The 21,049-nt window shown below is 38.9% G+C and overlaps 1 protein-coding gene across 1 annotated transcript; it reads left to right on the top strand.

The window, feature by feature from the left end:
• Nucleotides 1-1,730: 1,730 nt before the first annotated feature.
• Nucleotides 1,731-12,450, top strand: LOC103710304 (O-glucosyltransferase rumi homolog). Its single transcript, XM_008795969.4, has 6 exons — nucleotides 1,731-2,300; nucleotides 3,999-4,636; nucleotides 4,742-4,934; nucleotides 5,198-5,262; nucleotides 5,337-5,547; nucleotides 11,585-12,450. Exons 1-6 carry the CDS (start codon nucleotides 2,106-2,108, stop codon nucleotides 11,951-11,953), a joined length of 1,671 nt encoding a protein of 556 aa, XP_008794191.2. The 5' UTR covers nucleotides 1,731-2,105; the 3' UTR covers nucleotides 11,954-12,450.
• Nucleotides 12,451-21,049: the final 8,599 nt, after the last annotated feature.

Raw genomic sequence — 21,049 nt, 5'->3', positions numbered from 1 at the left:
GCTAAACAAATTACCTAATTTCAAAATAAAGATAGTATCTTAACCAGACATTGTATTGGCAAGTTAGGGCTTGCAAATGTTTGCCGTATGATTCAATTTTGTAATGCAGCAAATCTTGTTCCTGGATCTTATACAATTCTCCGCATGGTCAATTGAGTGGTCTAGATTAAGTCTTATGAACCACAATATAATGGATATAAATATCGATATTCTTATATCTGAACCTCTATTCCATTGGTTTTCAGCCCTATGCTAGATCATGGCATTAAGCATGCATGCCTGCCTATGTGAACATGGACTTTGCCAATACTTGTGTATACATGGAACATGCCTTTTTCTCTCAATTTGCAAGCCCATTGTTGCATATTCATGGTCTTGACTGTAAGAACCAAATATTATTGCATGCCCTAGACTGTGTACTAGTCATCACACGGACAAAGGTGACTGCAAGGCCCTCTGGCCGTAGGGACCCATGCCTTACCTCACGTATGTGCTCATGTGAACGGCATGTGAACTGTACGACAAACTCTACTGGATACAAAAATTGCAGCGGAAACCGAGCCCTGCTGTCCTCATTTTGGTGACCTTTGTGTTTTCTACTTTGATTACCAGTCCTCGTAACGTTGCTTTTCGTTTTCTTTTTATTTAGGTGGCTATTTTATACAGTCTCTAGATACAACTTGCGAAGTCTATTTACAAGAGATCACGCAGTTGTGCAGGAACAGATGGACAAGAATCCCACGGAATAGGCCCCAAATAATTAGCAGCGTTAGAGGCTGCCAGTTTGCAGCATTATAAGTGGCCTCCCTTTAAATGTGGAAGATGTTCACTATAAATCCAATAACATGAGGAGGGCACAACCAGCTTCAGATATTAGATTCAATGCCCACCTGATCCCTATCCCTGAATCCCCCTCCAGAATAACACTGGAAGCTTTTAGGACCATGGTGGCATGTACAAAATCCTCCCATGTTTCTCTCAGCTTTACCAATGGCACTGCAATATCATATAAATGAGAGCCATCTCCTATGATGAAAAATAGACTAGGATTTTCTATCATAAAACCTTCACTACTATTGGTACCTCTATGATCAACACCACTGCCATCAAAGTTAATTTTATTAAAAAAGATGGAAGCTCTCAAGTAAAATGGTTCATCTGGGGTTAAAACCAATCTCTAATCTAAACAAAAAGAAAAAAGGAAAATCTTTAGGACAAAATCTCACGGCCCCAAAGTTTTTGAATGCTCCGTATTTTTTAGTGCGGCCTCTCCAATGTAGCGACAGTTTTCAATGTTAAGTAACCGTCCCCTCTAGCATAAACTAGATCAAAATAATTTATACCAATCTCAATGCGATCAAAGTTTACTTTAATGAGCACAAGTTCCAATCATGGTTCCAGTTCCTGCCCACCGGTTCTGAGATCCTGACCGTTGGATCGAAAGACTTTCCAAAAGATTAGCCGTCCGTGGGAACAGCTTGAAAGCTGGAAGGAGAACTTGGGGTGCCTCCAGTTCCTGCCACCGGTTCTGAGATTCTGACCGTTGGATCGATAGACTTTCGAAAAGATTAGCCGTCCGTGGGAAGCTGGAAGGAGAACTTGGGGTGGGTGGGCCCAGTACGCGTCAAGATGGTGTCAATCTAGCAGCAGCTATTTCCCCGTTCGGTGGCCGACAGCGGTGATAAGAATTAGACCCCTCTCTCTCTCCCCCAGCTGTAGTCAGTGCTTCAGCGCCTGAAATTCAAACTCCGAAATCTCTTTCCCTGCGGTTCAAAAAATTCACCGTAGGGAATCCGGAGCCTGTGAAAAAAAAAAAATTACAAGGGCTCTTTTCTCCGAGATCTCTCTTTAGCTCGGGGGGTCATCACGAGACCCTATTCTCCTCTTTTAAGGACCCATCCCACCTTTCATTAATTTCTCCCATCTTTCATTAATTTCCGAGTCCCTCCAACCCCAACCTGGTATCTGGAGTTTCCCCAACCTTCAAACGGGAGTCTCAACTTTCTTTTAGCTCCTTCTTGTCCCATCCGATGTTTCCCTAGAGGGAACGAGGGAAAAATTAACGCCTTGTTTGTATTAGTTCGATTCTGCTGAGAATTAATAGCATGCAGAGGGATCAGAGCAAGCTGGGATTGGGAATAAATCCAGTGGTATCGGCGGGGGCGACGATTTTCCGGCAGTTGAAGAAGAGCCGGAAGAGCTCGTTGGCGGGGAGCTCGACGGGCGGCGCGGTGCTTCTCTTCTTCCTCATCGTCCTCCTCCTTGGCGCCTTTATTTCAGCTCGCTGGATTAACGACTCGGTGAGTTCCCTCTTCTTTCCTCACTTCTCCTCACTACTAGATTTCGGATAAATTTCCTAAACAAATTTACATAAAAAATCCTTCTTTTTTCTTCGTTGTCGAATCTTTCCCGGTCAGGGGAGTCAGAGGTGGATCAATTAATTATGGAAATAGAAACGTTATAAACGGATCTGGCGAGACTTTTCCATGCAATGGTTGTCAGAAATGGAGTTGTCTCGTTATGGCCTCCATCGTGACGGGAATCTGGTTCTCCTTTCATCATCTCTTTGCTCCTTTACCGTTTTTCCATCATTTCTCGTTTATTTTTTTTAAAGCAAGGTCGAGTTTTTTCTTTTTCTTTTTTCGGTACAACGTATAAAAGTGAGTTACGCAAATACTTATTTATAAACGTATAAACTATAAATTGTTCTGGTTTCAAATACATGGCCGTCTCATCTTGCTTTCAATTTTGCTATATAGTCTCAGATCGCTTGGGATGCTTGTCTGCTGACTGTGTTAGTAAAGCTTTAAACTGTTGGTACATTGAGGATCCAATGATTGGGTTGAAAATTTTTGTCCAGTATATAATTCTACTGATTGTATTGGTTCAATTTATAAATTCAGTTCAATTATTCAAATAAATTCTAAATATATGCTAAATTTTTTTATAGAATTTTGGCCGATCTACTCTAATTTTTTTTTAAAATATAAATTTAATTTAGTTTATAATTTTATAATTTACTAGTTATATTGGTTCTAGGATTGTGTTTGCGATTGGCGTTATAGAGCATGGAAAACTGGGTGCTGTCTGAAGTGTTGTCCCTCGGTCTCATTCAAATCACAACCTAGTCGTATGGGTTGGACTCCGAGATTTGTCTGGTTGTGGATTTTTTCTTTTTTTTTAAATTTTTGATTGATGGCTGGAATTCCGATTGTTTTCGTCGTGGTGTCTTGCCGTCAATCGTGTTGTGGGGGTCGGATCTCCGACCACGTTCCAAAAGGAAAGTGCTAACCAGCTAGACCTCAAGGATCTAGCGGCTATCCATTTGCCTCTCCGTTTTAGTGGGTAATGAATTCTATATGAATATCAAGCTCCAAAAATTTCAAAGCAAATGCATAAGACATACCTACCACCAAGGCCATAAAAGTGTCACAAGGATAACTTTCGTATCAAGTATGCATGCTAAGACAAATGCTATTGAGCATGACAGCACTTTAAGCATGTGAGTTAGCTTAGCTTACAAATTGAAGTGAAAATTAGCACATCCACCTCTTAGGAACCTCTTCTCTGTATATAAAGTGAACCCATAAATTTCTGTGGCGGATCCATTTGTCAAAGACAAGCTGAATTTATTGTAGAAGGAGATAATCACCTGTGCCTAGTACCTTTGCTCCAAAAAAGAAAAAGAAAGAAAAAAAGAAGCCAAGTAGGTGAGTAATTGTTTCATCTGAACAAGTGATGGGTAGCATTACTTTTATCTCAAGCTAGTCATCTCACTCGTGCACAAGAGAACAAGTGTAAGTTCTTCCCTTTTTAACTTTGGAGCCTCTTCCAATATAGGTGGTGATGATTGACACAAGAAAAAGCAAGGACTAACCAATCTCCTCCAAAATAAAGCATGTTTTGGATATAATAGTTATTCTTAAAGAAGGTGTATGTTCTCCCTTTTCCTCTTGCTGATCAATCTCCTTTTTTCTTTTTCTAATACATACTTGCAGGACATTAGAAGCATAACAGCCACTGCTACCGAGACTCAGATTCTGATCGTAACTCCCACCACCACCCTCCAGCAAGCCCCACCACCCCAACCTCTCCCCCCAAAACCAAAACCCAAACAAAAACCCAAACCAAAACCCAAACCACTCATAATACCATTCAGCTGCCCAACTGGCAACCAGAACTTAACCGACATCTGCCCTTCAACACCACTGCCACCTCCGCTTTCCGACGACGCCTCCCTCCCCCCTTCCCCCTCATGCCCGGGCTACTTCCGGTGGATCCACGAGGACCTCCGCCCGTGGAAGTCGACAGGCATCACCCAAGAAATGGTCGAAAGAGCCCGAAGGACTGCCAACTTCCGGCTTGTCATCCTTGACGGTCGGGCCTACGTTGAGTACTACCGCCCCTCCTTCCAGACCAGGGATGTCTTCACTCTCTGGGGTATCCTCCAGCTCCTCCGCCGCTACCCGGGCCGCATCCCGGACCTTGAACTCATGTTCGACACCGTCGACTGGCCTGTCATCCTAGCCCGGGACTACCGCTGCAGGAACGCATCGGCGCCGCCACCTTTGTTTCGATACTGCGCCAATGATTTGACACTCGATATCGTCTTCCCTGACTGGTCCTTCTGGGGTTGGTAATTCATTCTACTGACACTTTAGCTTGTTTGCTTTCATCCAGCATTGTAATAAATTGAAAGTTTTGGTTGATGAGGACTAAGTGGTTGTGGAATTTCATTAAGGCCGGAGATCAACATAAAGCCATGGGAGGCGCTGCAGAGGGAGCTGAAGGAAGGGAATGAGAGAGTGAGGTGGATGGATAGAGAGCCTTATGCCTACTGGAAGGGAAATCCAGTGGTGGCCCCCACCCGGCAGGATCTTCTTAAATGCAATGTATCTGAAGCTTATGATTGGAATGCTCGGCTCTATGCCCAGGTATCTTTAAAAAGCAATGCTGCAGCAACTTAGAACAATCACCCAAAAAAGTCACTCAGGTGCCTTTTACCAATCACTTTGCTTCATTCAATGGAACACTTCACATGATGCTGATACAAAGGGAGCAATGACAATGCACCACACCAGCTGAGTGACTTTTTTGAGTTGCTAAAGCATTTTTCATCTTTGAATGCATTATTTTAAAGTGTATTTTGTGTAGGCATTTAGAATTGGACTGCTTACTTATCATGATGAACTTGTAGGATTGGTTCAAAGAGACTACGGGAGGGTTCAAGGAATCAGATTTGGCCAGCCAATGCATTCATAGGTAATTAATCACTTTGATTTTGTGTATTGTAGAGGAATTGAAGACATGAATCAAAAAACTAATGGATGCTATAGGTACAAGATTTATATTGAGGGGACAACATGGTCAGTGAGCGAGAAGTATATTCTGGCATGCGACTCACTGACACTGCTGGTGAATCCAAGGTTCTATGACTTCTTCACAAGAGGGCTGATGCCGGTGCAGCATTATTGGCCGGTGCAGAGCGACAACAAGTGCAGGTCCATCAAATTTGCCGTTGATTGGGGCAACTCTCACAAGCAAAAGGTACTTGACACAGTTGCATTCTAGGATTGTGAGGCACACACTCCCATATTGAATGTGTAACAACCTAGGACCTCATCCAAAAAGACTAGCGGAAAAGTATTTTTTGAGTTTCTTAGCCTTGCATAAATACTTAAGATCTTTTCAACAAATAATTGACGTGGGACTAGACGCACACCCGTACGGATTCTCACATACTTCTTTGGTTTAAGCCTTGATGTCCTTGCCAAGATAAAGTTCCAAATATATTCAAATGTATGCACAAACACCATGATCGGCCTGTGGTCAGCCTTAATGAGCTATGTTGTAGTGTCCCTTTATCCACATGGGCTATGAGCCGGGTCTTCTCTGATACTATTTGAAACAACTCAGGACCTCACCCAAAAAGGCTAGCCGAAAGTTTTTTTTTTTGGATTACTTAGTTTTGTATAAGTACCCAAGATTTTTTTGGTAAATAACAGATGTGGGACTAAACACACCCGCACAAGTCCTCACATAATGACAATAAGAAAAATCAGTTGGTGTAGTATTACTAGCTTTTTAGCCTCTTGTACTGCACTCTTTGGAATTCAAATTAAGGAAACATTCTATGATATAAGCAAAGTTGTGAACTACTGGCTTGCCATGTGATATAAGCAATTGTTGCTTTATGCGACAACCTTGATGTGAATCCCTCCTATTTATGATTTTCATGAATCCCCTTGTGACACATGGAATGCCCGTGGTGTAGGGGTCCATAGCATTGTGCTTCAAGTTATACTATAAATGTGGAAAAATGTTTCTACTTGACATAAATGTGATGCAACTGCATGATATGATTCAATTGCAAAAATTGATGAATACCTTACTGAATTTGTTGGGACTAAATCATTTTCCTAGCATGTATTGGCAATATCTAGTTGTATTGCATTCACTATAGAAAAGGCAAAGGAAATGATGGCATTTACCATGAGAAAGACAAATTTTATTTTTCATTTAAACATAGCATCATGCCCTGTCCTACTAGCATGAGGAGGCACATGACAGATAGCCGCACACCTTGTTGGGTTTGACCCTTAGGACATGCAAGGCTTACCTGAAAAATTAATTTTTTTTCAGATATTTTTCTACGTAATATTTAGTAAGGTAAAATGTAAAGTATTAAAAGAGAATTCTTAAAATAATAAAAGTTCTCATTACAAGACCAACATTATTATAGACTAAATCAAATGTCATTTGCATAACACTTTCTTTGGATCAAAATAAAACAACTCCTAAATCCTAGCTCTCTTGCTCTCATTCCCTTAAACCCATCTAGGCTATTCGTTAGCATATGAAAAGAATAACAAAAAAGACAGTGAGCTAATAGCCTAGTAGGTACCTCTACAAATTTAACTGAATCAAGCATATAATATGCAATGAAACATTAAAATAAATAGCATGCCCAAATAAATGCATCATTTAAGGAGTTTCATGTGTAACTTATAGACAATTAAAATAATTTTACCATCCAAAAATGCTAGTGTATGAAATGAGACTTTCATGTGGTTGGTAAAGAAATTTCCCTTTAAAATAAACTAGTTTATCATTTGTCCTCTCATAGTCTTGGAAACTATGGCCATGATTCATCCCACGATAAGGATCAAAAGAGACTAGCTCCTGAACAAGATAATGTCCTCGATCAGCATGTACTAGCAATCAGCCATAACTGGTGAGGCCCAAAAGAAAACTAGCTCTGAGTCATATCAACATGCCAGCGGTCAGTCTCGATTGGCTAGGTTTGAAAGAAATTAGCTCCTAAAATCATAATATGCCGGTGAATGGTCCACGCCAGTGATCAGCCTCGATTGGCTAGGGTTGAAAGAAACTAGCTTTTGAAATTATAATATGCCAGTGAATGACATATGCCGTTGAATTAGCTAGGCCCAAAAGGAACTAGTTCTAAACCACATTAATATACCAGCTGTCAGAGGGTTAACATTAATTCCATAGTTTGACTAGAGCGTTAACATTAATTCAATTCCAAAACCAGTTTTCTCAGTCACATAGTGAAAACATTTCTTTCAAATAATCATCTATTTTCAAACAAGATTTGACATCTCCTTTCAAACGTTTTTCAATGTACAAATCAAATCATCATGCTCATGATTACATTACATGCTACAACAAAACAAATAGTTTGCTTGAAGCATATTTTCATCATGCAAAACCTACCTGCACATATAATGAGGTCTCCTATGCTTGATCCATATTTTGTAACTTATTTTTTCATGCATGATAAACTTTTCTTTTGTTTAAATAAACTGTATATTTTTACATAATTTGTGAAGAATTAAATTTCAAAATATAATACCAAAACAACAAGCACATTGATTAAGATATAGGAACCAATATACTCATACATGCCGATCTATGTATCAAATACAAAATAATTTTTCATAAATAAAATTTGTGTGTATCTTTAAGACCCTAGTGTAGAGATACTTATAGAACAAGTTATAAGGCACAAGAATTCCTCTAAAATTGCTATGCACGACCTATTTAAAATATATGGATAATTAGTTTCCCAGAAGGATCTAAAACAACAATAATTTCATTCTAAAGCTGGGATATATGAAAGATTCCTTTGTTTGCAGGGCTCACCCAAGGTTTCGCAACTTAGAAACCTTCTAAGTCAGGGGTTGTGACCCTTGAGCTGTCGACCAGGAGCCAAGATCTAGTTGCACATGTCGAACATAATTTGACCCTCAGGAGTACCATCTGTCCTCTGATATTAGATCAAAGGAGGTATTTGAGATTACCTTGGGTGTGGGGTTTGCCCCTTGAGTCAAAGGAACCTCCAAGCTTGGCAGTTTTGGACTCCATTTCATCTGCGAGAAAGACATGCCAAGATGAGAGAGCAAAAGAGATAGAGAGGTGGAGAGATAAGGAGGGATAGAGAAGATATAGAGGGAAAACGGATGAGAGGGAGGGAGGAAAAGGAAGAGGAGGTAGAGGGGATGGCTGATGGTTTTGGTGAACATAGGAAGAAAGATGCAAAGCAAGAAACTTGGCCAAAATAGGGGATGATGTTTCGATCTCTACGTAGCTCACTTGCTAGATGCCAAGGTTTTTTCATGCGGCCATGGAATATTTCGGAGGAGCGGTCAGAGGTCCTGCAAGGCCACAGTTTTAGGAAACAAATAGAGAAGATGGTGGATTGTGGAAACAGGGGCTAGGTCAATCAGATTTTCAATGATTTCTTGAGGCAATCTGGGCTGATGGTGGTAGTCTGGTGACCGATAATGATGGTGGCCGAAGGGCCGCAGTCCATGGCATTAATAGGTGGTGATGAGCGACAATCAACGACGGGGCCTGGTGGGAGAAAAAAAGGAAATAGGGCATAAAAATAGGGGAAGGGTGGATCTCAGTTATCTCATTACAGGCGAGGTTCGGGGTTCAAATCAGTAAGGGGAGAGCAGCAGCCAACGAGGTGATTTGGAAGAGGGAGGAGGTTGTGGTGGAAATAGGGCTCTGTGGTTCAAAAACAAGGAGGACCTCCAGTTTATAAGATGGGCGTGATTCTGGCCCAAGAGAGGAGGGAAAGGAAGAGGAAGCGAGACTTGCCCCTCCTTGGTTGGCACCGATGAGCAAGGAAAGGAGCCGCGATCCTCAGCCCTCCTTTGCTAGGTTGAGGGGAAATAGGATGGAGAGGGCGGTACCCAGCTGCCGCCCCTCTCTTTCGACTGGCTGGCTTGATCAACGATACCCCGGCTAAAATTGGCAGGTAGCCCTCCTCCCCTGTTTCTGGCCATTACACAGTTTAGTTTATAAGTTCTTGGGAACCACATAATGTATAGTGTATGCTTAGGATCAGATTCAAACAATCCTAGTGAAAGATGTTTTGCACAAGTTGAGGCAGAATGTTCATGGAGTTGTTAGATCTAATCCATGGACTAGAAAACTAGAAACTAGCCGCATCCATGACTGGTTTGACAGAAAATTTGACGATTTAGAGAATGAAAAATCTACTCAATGTACCTGGAAGTGTTGAATATTTTTTTGGGATCTTCTCTTGGAAATAGAAAAGTCAGATTTTCCAAAAATGTGAAGTATAATTGTCCTTATTGAGGTCCTTCTAGCACAACAAGCAACTCGGAGGCCTTTTCAGGCGGAATGTAAGTTTTTATGTCTTTCTCCTTGCAACTAGATTAATGTCTTCTACCCTGTAGTGCATAGAACTTCAAGAGAAAAGGTGCTAACAGTTCTACCAATTGCATTTACTCATATATGGTGCACTTTGAAGCATGAGAAAAGAGGTCATCTTTATAGAACAGCATTTGGGCTTAAGCAACCAAGCTTCCATGAGCTCAGCTTGTATCCACACATACCATGAGTTCTGTGGGTTGATGGTAACAGTGAACCTAGAGTTATGCATTATTTTAGGTGTTATAAGACAGCTGCACTCCATAGTGGAGAGCATTATCATAGACTCATAATTGTAAACGATTTCACTTTTTTTAGAGAATCAGTTGGAGTGCTACCAATCCTTTCTTTACAAAATGAAAGGAAGAATTATTTTTGTCCTAACTTTAGGAAACACCCTTCAAGTTTCAAACTTAGAACCCCCATCATTTGGAGGAGGAAAGCAATTTTTATGCTGTTATGCAATGCGTTATGTTATACAAGTTAATATACTTGACCCAGCCACTGCACTTGTTAGTTTTAATTAACTTAGATGAGTAAACATGTGTCTTGAGCAATAGTTTGAAAAATGGGTACCACTATGGTCGTGGAGTTCAGACACTCATGATACATCTAAATTGATGGTGTAATACATGAATATTGTTTTGGTTGGTCAACCTAACTGTTTGGATGCCGGAAGATCTCAAATCTTTCTTTAGTTATAGAATACATTGGAGTAGTGTTTGAAGCTAAAAACGGGAGAAGATATATCCTGATTTTTAGAGAATTGTAACTTGCTCAAAACATATTTTTTCTTATCCAAAAAAAATGGGATGAGGGAATTGAAGGTACTCCAATCTCTTGGAGCCCCTCTCTTTCTCGTTTATTTCCAGAGCAAAATTTCTATTGCAGACAAGTAATCCATGAGTGCAGGTGGGTCTTCTCTCTGTATCTCTCTCTAAAAAAGAAGGAACAAAAAGATAATCTGACATCCAAATAGCTCCTTAAACTTCTCAATTCTAGTGGGAGGGTACAAAGAATGAAGGCAAAAGGAGAAAGATATTTGAGGTATGAAGGGAGTTCATGAATTTTGTTGATTCAAAGTTTCCATGAATTCACTCTTTTTAGATGGATCTGGATATCTAGAAATAGTTTGAAATGGAAATGCAACAATATCCACCAGTTTCTTGCACTTCTCACTTCTTTACTTTAGAAAACACTCAATTGTGTGGGAAATCTCACATGGATAAGGTTATTGGACATTTAAAAAGGCCCTATAATGTTAATTATAGCAGATTGAGCTTATCCAAAAATTATGCATGAGGGAGGCATGTAAAAATTTATCAGTTGTAGTTGGGCCTTAGCCCGTAGGCCAATAGCGTGTGACTTGTCGATATAAGATTGATATATTTTGTTATATAAAACAGTCCTTGATATTTGAATTTTACTCAATAACAATAAAAAAATTAGAAATTAAAGTGATGAGTTAGCTCTACTCATCCTGGCTTGGTGTGATATTCCTGAATGTCATCATATCTCAATGGGCCCCAAACATTTATGGTCCTGTTGGTTGGGGCCAACTTGTTGATCCAACATAGAACAAAACAAATTCCTGAAATGATTGGTTTGGCATGACCTAGAACTTTGCTTCAGTTAGGACTAAACGGAAATGGATTCACCAGCCTTCATCTTGTGAACTTACAAATTACTCTAGCAACAGTCAACCTGCTATTAACTAGAGTCCCTACAGCATCTCAGAACGAAAAGAGACGTATCGACTGCTAGAGCAAGCCTCTGTTGGTCCGTTATTATCATATACATGTAATCTAACATTAATTTTCTCTGGTTGCAATAATTTTTAATATCCATGTTTCTTATCTGTACAAATCCCGAGCAGGCACATGCTATAGGGAAGGAGGCAAGCAGCTTCATTCAAGAGAAACTGAAGATGGAATATGTCTACGATTACATGTTCCATCTGTTAAGCGAATATGCGAAGCTCTTGAGATATAAGCCTACAAGACCACCCAATGCCGTGGAATTGTGCTCCGAGTACATGGCTTGCCCTGCAGAAGGTCTTGAGAAAAAGTTTATGATGGACTCCATGGTGAAGTCTCCTCATGATTCAGCCCCATGCACGCTCCCTCCACCCTTCAGTCCAGTGGAGCTCAAGATTTCAGCGAGGAGGAAAACTAATGCCATAAAGCAAGTGGAGTTCTGGGAGCAGAGAGCTTGGGAGAGTCAAAAGAGTAGGCCAATGCAATAAAGCAGGTGTTAACAACCTTTTTCCTTGTCCATAGTCCTACGGTTGCATATAGGATAGGTTGTTAAGTTTCAAACTTATGGCCAAGTAGCTGATCATCTATATTCCCTCCACGTATTCAGGTACATAAATTATGGGGTCCCTTTTATTTTTGTTCTACTTTTTGGGATCTCAGGCATTTTGATAGTAATTTGGTTCTCTATAAATTATTGGAATGGTCTTGAGGTTTCACAGGATGCTGTGCTTTGTGCTATTGACATAGTCAAGAATGTGTATCTCAAAATATGATTCTTGGCTGCTGAGGCATGACATTTTGGTGAATAATCTGAAAGGATGCCTTGTGAGAGTTGAACAATCAACTGAGCCACCGAGGAAACAAAACATTGTTTGAATGGCTGAAGCAGAGTTTGTAATAATCTCTTTACATTCAAAAACTGGATGTTGTTATAATTTCTACTGGCAATGCTTGTGAGAGCCCAACATGCTGAATTTTCTTTTTTTCTAAGTTCTTATGTCTACTGTTACTAGTACTCCACCTGCATGTGGCCTTAAAACTGATTCAAAATCAACATATGGAAAGGAACGGATTAGATCGTGCAGTGCACAAAAGATTCGTCCACAAAAGTGTGTGGCCTGTAAAGCATGTGTGACGGTAACAATTTTTGACAGGGAATGGCTCATGAGAATAGTCAAAGGAATTACTGAAGTTTTCCATTGGAAGGTCCAAAAAAAGAAAACAAGTCACGCATCATGTCAAAAAGAGGCCAAGGTTAAGAAACTAACTCAAGGGCAAGTTATACTCGAAAATAATCTTAAGATGTTTCGCATATGATCCAGGACCTTGAATACCAGATCGAGGTGTATGGGAGAGAGTTTGGTGAGGTGGAGTCTTGATAATTTATATCTACCGAGATTGCAGCTTTGTCCAGAAAGAGACGAGAGAAATAGGCGTATATCTTGATAATGGATTTGTGCAATGGTTTGTAGTTTATTTTTTTTACTATTAATATATGATTTTTTTTAAAATATAGAAAGGGGCTACATCTCTTATTGCGGAACGTGTTGGCGAGTTATCATCATCTTTAGAGATCAATCATGACGAAGCTTGTTTTATTGAATTGATGAAATTAGAGCATTATGATCGAGTGAGAGGTTATGGAGTTAGAGTCACTTCTACTTAATTGTTTGCACTGAGCAAATATACCCAGGATGCTAGGCAAAGTAGAAGCACTGCAGTCATTTGCAGACTGGAGATAGAGATGGAGGAGATGAGGCAGAGCCATTAGATAGAGATGTAGTTCTTGAGGGCTCAGTTTGACCAGATTGCATCCTTAGTGTAGAGATTTATTCCATCTTAGGTAAATAACTATATATATATATATATATATATATATTTATAATTTTCATGTATATTTTATATAGGCTTAATGATTTATAATATGTTATGATTTTCGTATTCTCAACTTCTAAAGTTTCTACCTTTTTCTTTGATACTTCCAATAGTCATATAGATGATGATGATGCTGTTATGGACTATTAATAGCTCTTAGACTTTTTTTTTTTGATGTTTTATATATGATGTATATTTTTATGTTTCTTCAATTCTTTGACTTGTAATGGACACCCAATCATGTTTGATAGTGTAATTAGTTGCCATTTTTATATATGATACAAGTGTTATTATGTGACTTTTGTTATATGACAAAAGTGTTTTTTGAGTTCTTTTGTTTATGTTTGTTATATGTGACAACTGATATATGTGTTATATGCATAGGTTTTGCCTTTTTTTTTCTTGTTTTTCAAAAAAATTATACAAGTTGGCGATGCTTTAAAGCATCACAATATTCTAAATAAGACAATGCTTTAAAGCATGGTCAAAAGATCCTCTAATGATGCTTATTAGCATCGTTAATTAGCGAACACTAAGGTGCATTGTTAATTAGCAATGCTGAATAGCATCATTGGAAGCAGTTTTCATGTCCCCCGTGGCGCGCTTAACCTCCTGACATTTAACCTCCTGACATTTTTAAAAGCATCGTCCTGTAGCGATGACAGCCTAAAAAGAATGACGCTGCCCAAAAGCATCGTTTTTATTTTCTTTTCTACGCTTGCAAAAATGATGCTTCTTCGACGTTTTCTGTAGCCTCAGGGTATGATCTTGCGATGCTAATAAGTGTCAGCATGTGATTTAAAAAGCACCAGAAATGGCTATTTTTCCTGTAGTGATTAGTATAAACTATCATTTAAATTTTAATGAAAATCTGAGGAATATTTCACCAAGTCCCATACTGTTTTTTCGTTAAAGCCTCCTTTCTAGGATAAACCAAATTTAGGTGGCCATCAGTAAACTAGTCCTCCAAATATATATGTGCCTCACATGAGGCTGAACGAAAAGGATATCTTAGTTAATATGAATTTTTTGTGCATGGAAGGGTTATCAAAAGCTTTTCAGATGATATGCTTTTATAGCCTAGTCATTTGAAAGTTGTTTAATAGCATTCTAGAATGTAAGAAACATGGCTGCACTACAGGAAAAAAAGGGTTTTACCGACGCTTTTCACAAACATCGGCAATTTCCGGTGTACCGCCAAAAATAGCCGACGCCTTTAAAATGCATCGGCAATATACGACGCTTATTAGCATCGTCGTATGCTTGGGCTAAGATGACGCTGATATGCGTCGTTGAAAACCACATTCCCATCAAAACCCGTGGCCGCCCCCTTCTCCCTCCATCCTCGATCGATCAAGCCCTAATAGAGCTAGCCGACCCTTGTCCTCTCCTCCTCCCTCCTCTCCGGCGCCGATCCTTGTCCTGTCCTTCTTCCTTCTCTTCGGTGCCGAGCGACCTTCTCTCCTCCTCCCTCCTCTGCAGCGCAACCTCCTCTCCTCCTCCCTCCTTTGCGGTGCCGACCGGCCGACCCCATCCCCCACCACCTGAGAAAGTGATACTGCCCCATTTCTGTCCTCTCCGGCGCCGAGCGACCTCCTCTAGTCCTCCCTCCTCTGCGACACAACCTCCTCTCTTCCTCCCTCCTCTATGGTGCCAACTGGCCGGCTCCATCCCCCTCCGCCTGAGGAAGAGGTACTGCCCCAACCCCCTCCTCTCGTCCCTCCTCCATGATTTATGACACGATCTTTTAGAGGAAGTACTGATTTACAAGCAGTTCACAGGAGTTTGGTGAATTATCAATTTCAAAAACCTCTTCAGTATCTGAAGGGACGACAAGGTTCGTTGTTTATTTTGTTCTAATACTAGCGATTTCATAGTTAAGGGTATAGTGGATTAGTAACATCTGTTGTTAAACTGTTATTGGATTACCATTCATCAAACTGATTGCTCAATAGTTATTGACTTTCTAATCACTCTGTGATATCTGCTCAATAGTTAAACTGTATAGAATTCATATATGGGAATCTCCTAGAGATTTTCTATCTTTGTGGTAAAATAGGCAAGTCAATGACAGATTTTAGATGCTCTATCAGTGGGGATGCGCAGACAGTGAAACCCCTCTGTGGGCCTTGGATTTAGGCAGCTAGAGTTCTGGCTTAATCGCCCAGTCCTTTTTCCATATTAATGCTACTCTGATATAAGATAAAGTTGAACGGGTAATAAAAGTTTTCCACGTACCCCAAGTCCCAACACTGGGAATTTCCTAGGGGACTTGCGCTTGTACAAAATCTCCAAAACTATGTTGGACTCCCCTTTCCCCTGCATCTCTAAATCAAAACTCATATCTGATTCACAACTTCAATGCCAAGTGACTTAAAGGGTCAATTTCAATGAAATTCAGTAAACACAAAGGACTACCAATATATTTGTTTAATATATGATGTGATCATACTTCTGCAAAATTGCTCTTCTATTTCAAAAATTTAGAGGATTGTAAACTGGCTCCTAGTGAGAATAGTAAATTCTTGTTGGCCACCGATGTTGCCGAAACTAACTTAACATGCTTATTGGCTACACTTAAGGATTGTACCTATCTCAAGATCACACGAACATAGCTCAAGGTAGTTTGGATGCAATTATGGCTAGGGAATCGTTATTTTTTCCATAGGGTGCTGTAACCAAGCCAGCCAAGTTCAAAACAGATGCTCAGTTTCCACTTCATAGCCAACTTAAGCTCAAATCAGCACCCAGCCTCCTCTCTTTTCTTTTCTATTTTTTGTTTTTGTGCATGTGTGCGTGTGTGTGTGTGTGTGTGTGTGTGTGTGTGTGTGTGTGTGTGAGAGAGAGAGAGAGAGAGAGAGAGAGAGAGAGAGAGAGAGAGAGGTGAAGGCTGTTCAGCTTAAGTTGAAATGAAGCTCTATCAAGTAGGAAACCAGTCAAGCTTGATCCTTAATTCTATGCTGAACATTATTTTTAAGTTGAGTTTGATTAGACCCAGACTCTATCAAGCTAGTTTGATTACAACGGATGTCATTTACTTCATCCATAATACCTGCATCACTAGCAATTACTATTACTTCAAATTGTCAGAGAACAGCAATAAATCATCTATGTAAGCTTAAAAAAGATATTTGACTCCGGCATTCATAAGGGCATGAATACATCAGCATAATGTATTTTCTCATAGATGATCATTTATTTATTTGCTAATCTTATCTACATGTTTATTTATTTTTATTTTGATGTAAATCATATAAATTCTAAATATCTGATTTATTTTTAAAAGCTATCTACTCTAATTGGAATTATATGTTAGAATTTTCGGATTATAATCAATTTTTAATTTTCGGAATTAAAATTGAACCGATAAAGCTCAAGAGAATTTTGTGATTCATAGCCTAATTTTGTTTATTATTATTTTTATATTAGTTGCAATTCAATCAGTATTTTAATAGAATGGACAAAAGTTGGATAAACAAGTCGAGATCTAGTGCCGAATATTTGAATGGAGTTTAGAATTTTGTTAAATTTGCTTTTGAGAAATCTGAAATGAATGGAAATATTTTTTATCCATGTCAAAAATGTGTAAATTGTTTTGCTCTCGCTTCAAAAACTGTTGAAGGACATTTGGTATGGAATAGTTTTCTAAAGGGTTATACAGAATGGATATTTCATGGAGAGTCTAAATTATCGTCTTCATCTAACCAACCCTTAATTATGAAACACACTGCTAGTATTGGATCTAGTAATACGGACAGAAATTTTGTTGTAGAAGATGATATGAGGGGCTTACTTAGAGATGCTCTTGAACATAATATTACAAAATTTAACAGATTTCAGTGAAGAGTAAGAAGGAGCTCCAATAGGTGATGAGTATACTATTACTGAATCTATACATGTTGAGGAACCTATAGACCTGAAGATAACACAACTCAGTATCATAACTTGCTGAAAGATTGTGATCAAGAATTATATTCGAATTGTAAGAATTTTACAAAGATTTCTTTTATGGTGCATTTATTTCATTTGAAATATTTGAATGGATGGTCTAGCAAGTCTTTTACTATGCTTATTCAATTATTAAAAGATGCATTTTCAGAAGGTGTTATTTTGCCATCATCTTCTTATGAAGCCAAAAAACTAGTAAAAGACTTGAATCTTGGATATGAAAAGATACACAGTTGTCCAAATGACTGTATTTTATACCATGGTAAAAATATTAATGAAGATTCGTGCCGAACATGTGGATCTTTACGATGGAGAAAACAAAATGAAAACGAGCATGATTTGTCGAATGAAGTGGATGCTGTACAATCTAAAAAAAACGGGCTAAAGTTTTGTGGTATTTTTCTCTCATACCTAGATTGAAAAATGATGTATGCATCATTAAAGACGACTTTCTTAATGAGATGGCATGATGAAGGCCGTACAAGGGATGGAATGTTAAGACATCCAGCGGATAGTTTAGCATGGAAAGCATTTGATGATAGGCATCACGAATTTGCTTCTGATATTCGCAGTGTTAGGCTGGGTTTGGCTACTAATGGATTTAATCCATTTCGAATGATGAGTTCTACATACAGCACTTGGCCAATTATTTTAGTTCTATATAATTTGCCACCATGGATGTGTATGAAACAGTCTTCACTCATTCTATCAATGATTGTTCCCAGTGGTAAGGGCCCAGGTAATGATATAGATATTTTTCTGCAGCCTTTAATAGATGAATTGAAATAGTTATATATGGCAGGGTATTGATGCATTTGATTCTTTCACTAGCTGGACAATCAATGATTTTTCTGCATATGCTAATTTATCTGGTTGGAGCACTAAGGAGCATATTGCATACCCTTCTTGTGGAGATTCAACTTATTCATATTGGTTAAAACATGAAGGAAAGTTCTATTATATGGGTCATCGTCGATGGTTAGAAGCAAACCATCCATTTCGATATCAGAATAATCAGTTTGATGGTACCATAGAGTTGCGATCTGCCCCTATTCTACCAACTGGAACTGAAGTTCTTAAACAAACTTATGGCACTAACTATATACTCGGTAAGGTCTTCAATAGTTCAAAGCAGCAGGGAAGGGGGGATGTTGGCAGCTCAATGACACAGGTTTTTGAGGACGCTGATAACTTTGAGAATGATGACAATACTTATGAACAAGATAATGACGATGACACAAACTCTGTATCTACACAGAAGCAGTTATGAAAAAAAAGAAGCATTTTTTTTGATTTACCTTATTGGGAGTATAATCTTCTTCGACATAATCTTGATGTCATGCATATAGAAAAGAATGTTTGTGATAACTTGATTGGAACAATGTTAAATCTTGAAGGAAAGACCAAAGACAACTTGAAAGCGCGTCTTGATTTGAAAGACATGGGCATAAGACAAGAGCTTCATCTGAAAGAACGAACCAATGATAAATATTTTATACCTCCTGCATGTTACACAATGTCTACTCAGGAGAAAGATATTTTTCTAACGGTTTTGAAAAATATGAAGGTTCCAGATGGGTATGTATCGAATATTTCAAGATGCGTTAATTTTAAAGAGCGAAAGCTTCAAATCTTAAAAGTCACGATGGCCACATTTTGATGCAAGATATCTTTCCATTGGCTTTAAGATCGTCAACAAAGAAACAAGTTCTTGCAATTGTGTCTCAGTTATCATCCTTTTTTAAGGCATTATGTTCCAAAGTTCTTGATCCTAAGGAGCTTGATCAATTGGAGTATAATGTTTGCACTTACACTATGCCATATGGAGAAGATCTTTCCTCCTGGGTTTTTTATTATTATGGTTCATCTACTCATACACTTGGTTGGATAAGCTAAATTTGGTGGACCGGTTCACTACCGATGGATGTATTCTATTGAGAGGTGATTTTTTTAAACTCGAATATCCATATTTATTATTAATATGGATGTATTCTATTATCTTTTCGACGTTGATATTGCACATTACAATTTATTGTGGAATCTTGTGCGCTTAAAGGAATATGTACGCAATCGAGCCTATCCCGAGGGATCGATTGCTGAGGGATATAATTTGTTTTCGTTGCAATTTGAAGATCGGATCAAATCTAATAATAATTATGACATTTGTTATTGTATCCTCTGAATCTTGACAAGTAGAAACAAGAATATCAAAGAGAAAGTAAAATGCTTGATTTGCTCTACAAGTTCAGTGAAAGGTGTTGAAGGCCCCGCGAAATGAGGAAGGTCCGATTCTACTTCAAAACTCTATGATTTCAGACCTTGGATTGTGATATGGCAACTGCAAGTAAATGTCGACGGCTTTACGCAACTTCCAGCTTGCGCATTTTCAAATCAAATGGCTGCTCTCATGCCAGTTTAGGGTAGCTTGCACGGATATATATGTTAGGTGAATATTCATTTAAGAGTTTGCAATATCGGATTACGTAACACGTGCATGCATGTAAATCATTGCAGTCTTTTCAAGTGAAATAGTACGATGTGAATCTAAGAATTTTTTTTGCCCCCTTCAAACAACACTAATACTCAGTACTTGATTTATATATGATACTACAAAGCTTAATGCTATGGGGCTCAAGCATTGTACCAAAACTAAGCTCTATGCCTTGTGTTATGTGAAGATGGATGGGTGCCATACATCATGGGGCTTGTAGTATAAAGCAATAATCCCCACCTGACATGTTGGTGCCGAAACTTTCTTGTTTTTTTTCCGGTGAGAAATGTAGTATACATTGTCATATATGCAAACTCTTCTCGGAACTGGTAAATGAACTGAAGATTACAATGTTAAATGCTCACCTGCTGTGAAGCTTCAGGTTAGCATGCCATTCTTGCCAAGGTAACTCCTCTGGAATGCAACATCACTGAGTGCAACAGTAAAGGTTTTAACTTGTAGCATATCGTCTGCTTGGAGTTTTAAATGATTGATCTAACGTATCATGGGCCAGATTGTGATTGGTTGTGGGCAAATACATGAACGGGAAGATGTTCTTGACCATGTAAGCAAGCAGTTCCTTTCCTCGCGTTGTAGCTGCTACAGTTCGGTATTTTCGTGCAGCTGCAACCAATGGATGAGAAGAAGCCTTAGAAAACTGAACATGTGATAGCAGTTGGTTATCTCTATCACGCAACTCAAGCAATCGACTCCGCTTCTAGGAGGAAAAGGAAGAGATAAGATTAGTAAAAGATTAACGTAATGGCAGAAACCTCGTGTACTCGACCGCTATAACTTTCGCTACAAAATAAAAATACAGATACAAATAAAACCAGAGGTCATTGCATTTTTTCCATTAGAACACAAATATTTATGCTTCTATGTTCGAGTAGTCCCCAGAAGAGCAATAAAACTTAATAATCATAAAATCTTTATATTCTTTTTGTAAACAGCTACATTGGTAAGAAAATGTCTGCAACAATGATGAATTACAGTACGTCTGCTAGTCCTGGTCAAAATTATAGCAGGAAAATGCTAGCAATCTCGTAGTAGTTTTCTTTCTCTTCTATAGATTAATTTTGATAGTGACAGGCCAAAGCCTTCATCAGTGTGATCTCAGTTTTCTTTTTCAACAATATCCGGTGGTTTCTGAAATATTTCTGGCATCCAGCCTTCTAGGTTCTCATGCAGCCTTTCCAGTTTCATGTATAAATTCAAGATCTGTTTTAGGATTTGGCATAGCTGGAAAATACTGAAGTCAAAAATTCTC

This window comes from Phoenix dactylifera, chromosome 5 (genome assembly GCF_009389715.1).
Source record: "Phoenix dactylifera cultivar Barhee BC4 chromosome 5, palm_55x_up_171113_PBpolish2nd_filt_p, whole genome shotgun sequence".
In the NCBI taxonomy this organism is placed as follows: Eukaryota; Viridiplantae; Streptophyta; class Magnoliopsida; order Arecales; family Arecaceae; genus Phoenix; species Phoenix dactylifera.
Note: the sequence above shows the minus strand (reverse complement) of the source record. Positions and strands in the feature narration are given on the sequence as shown.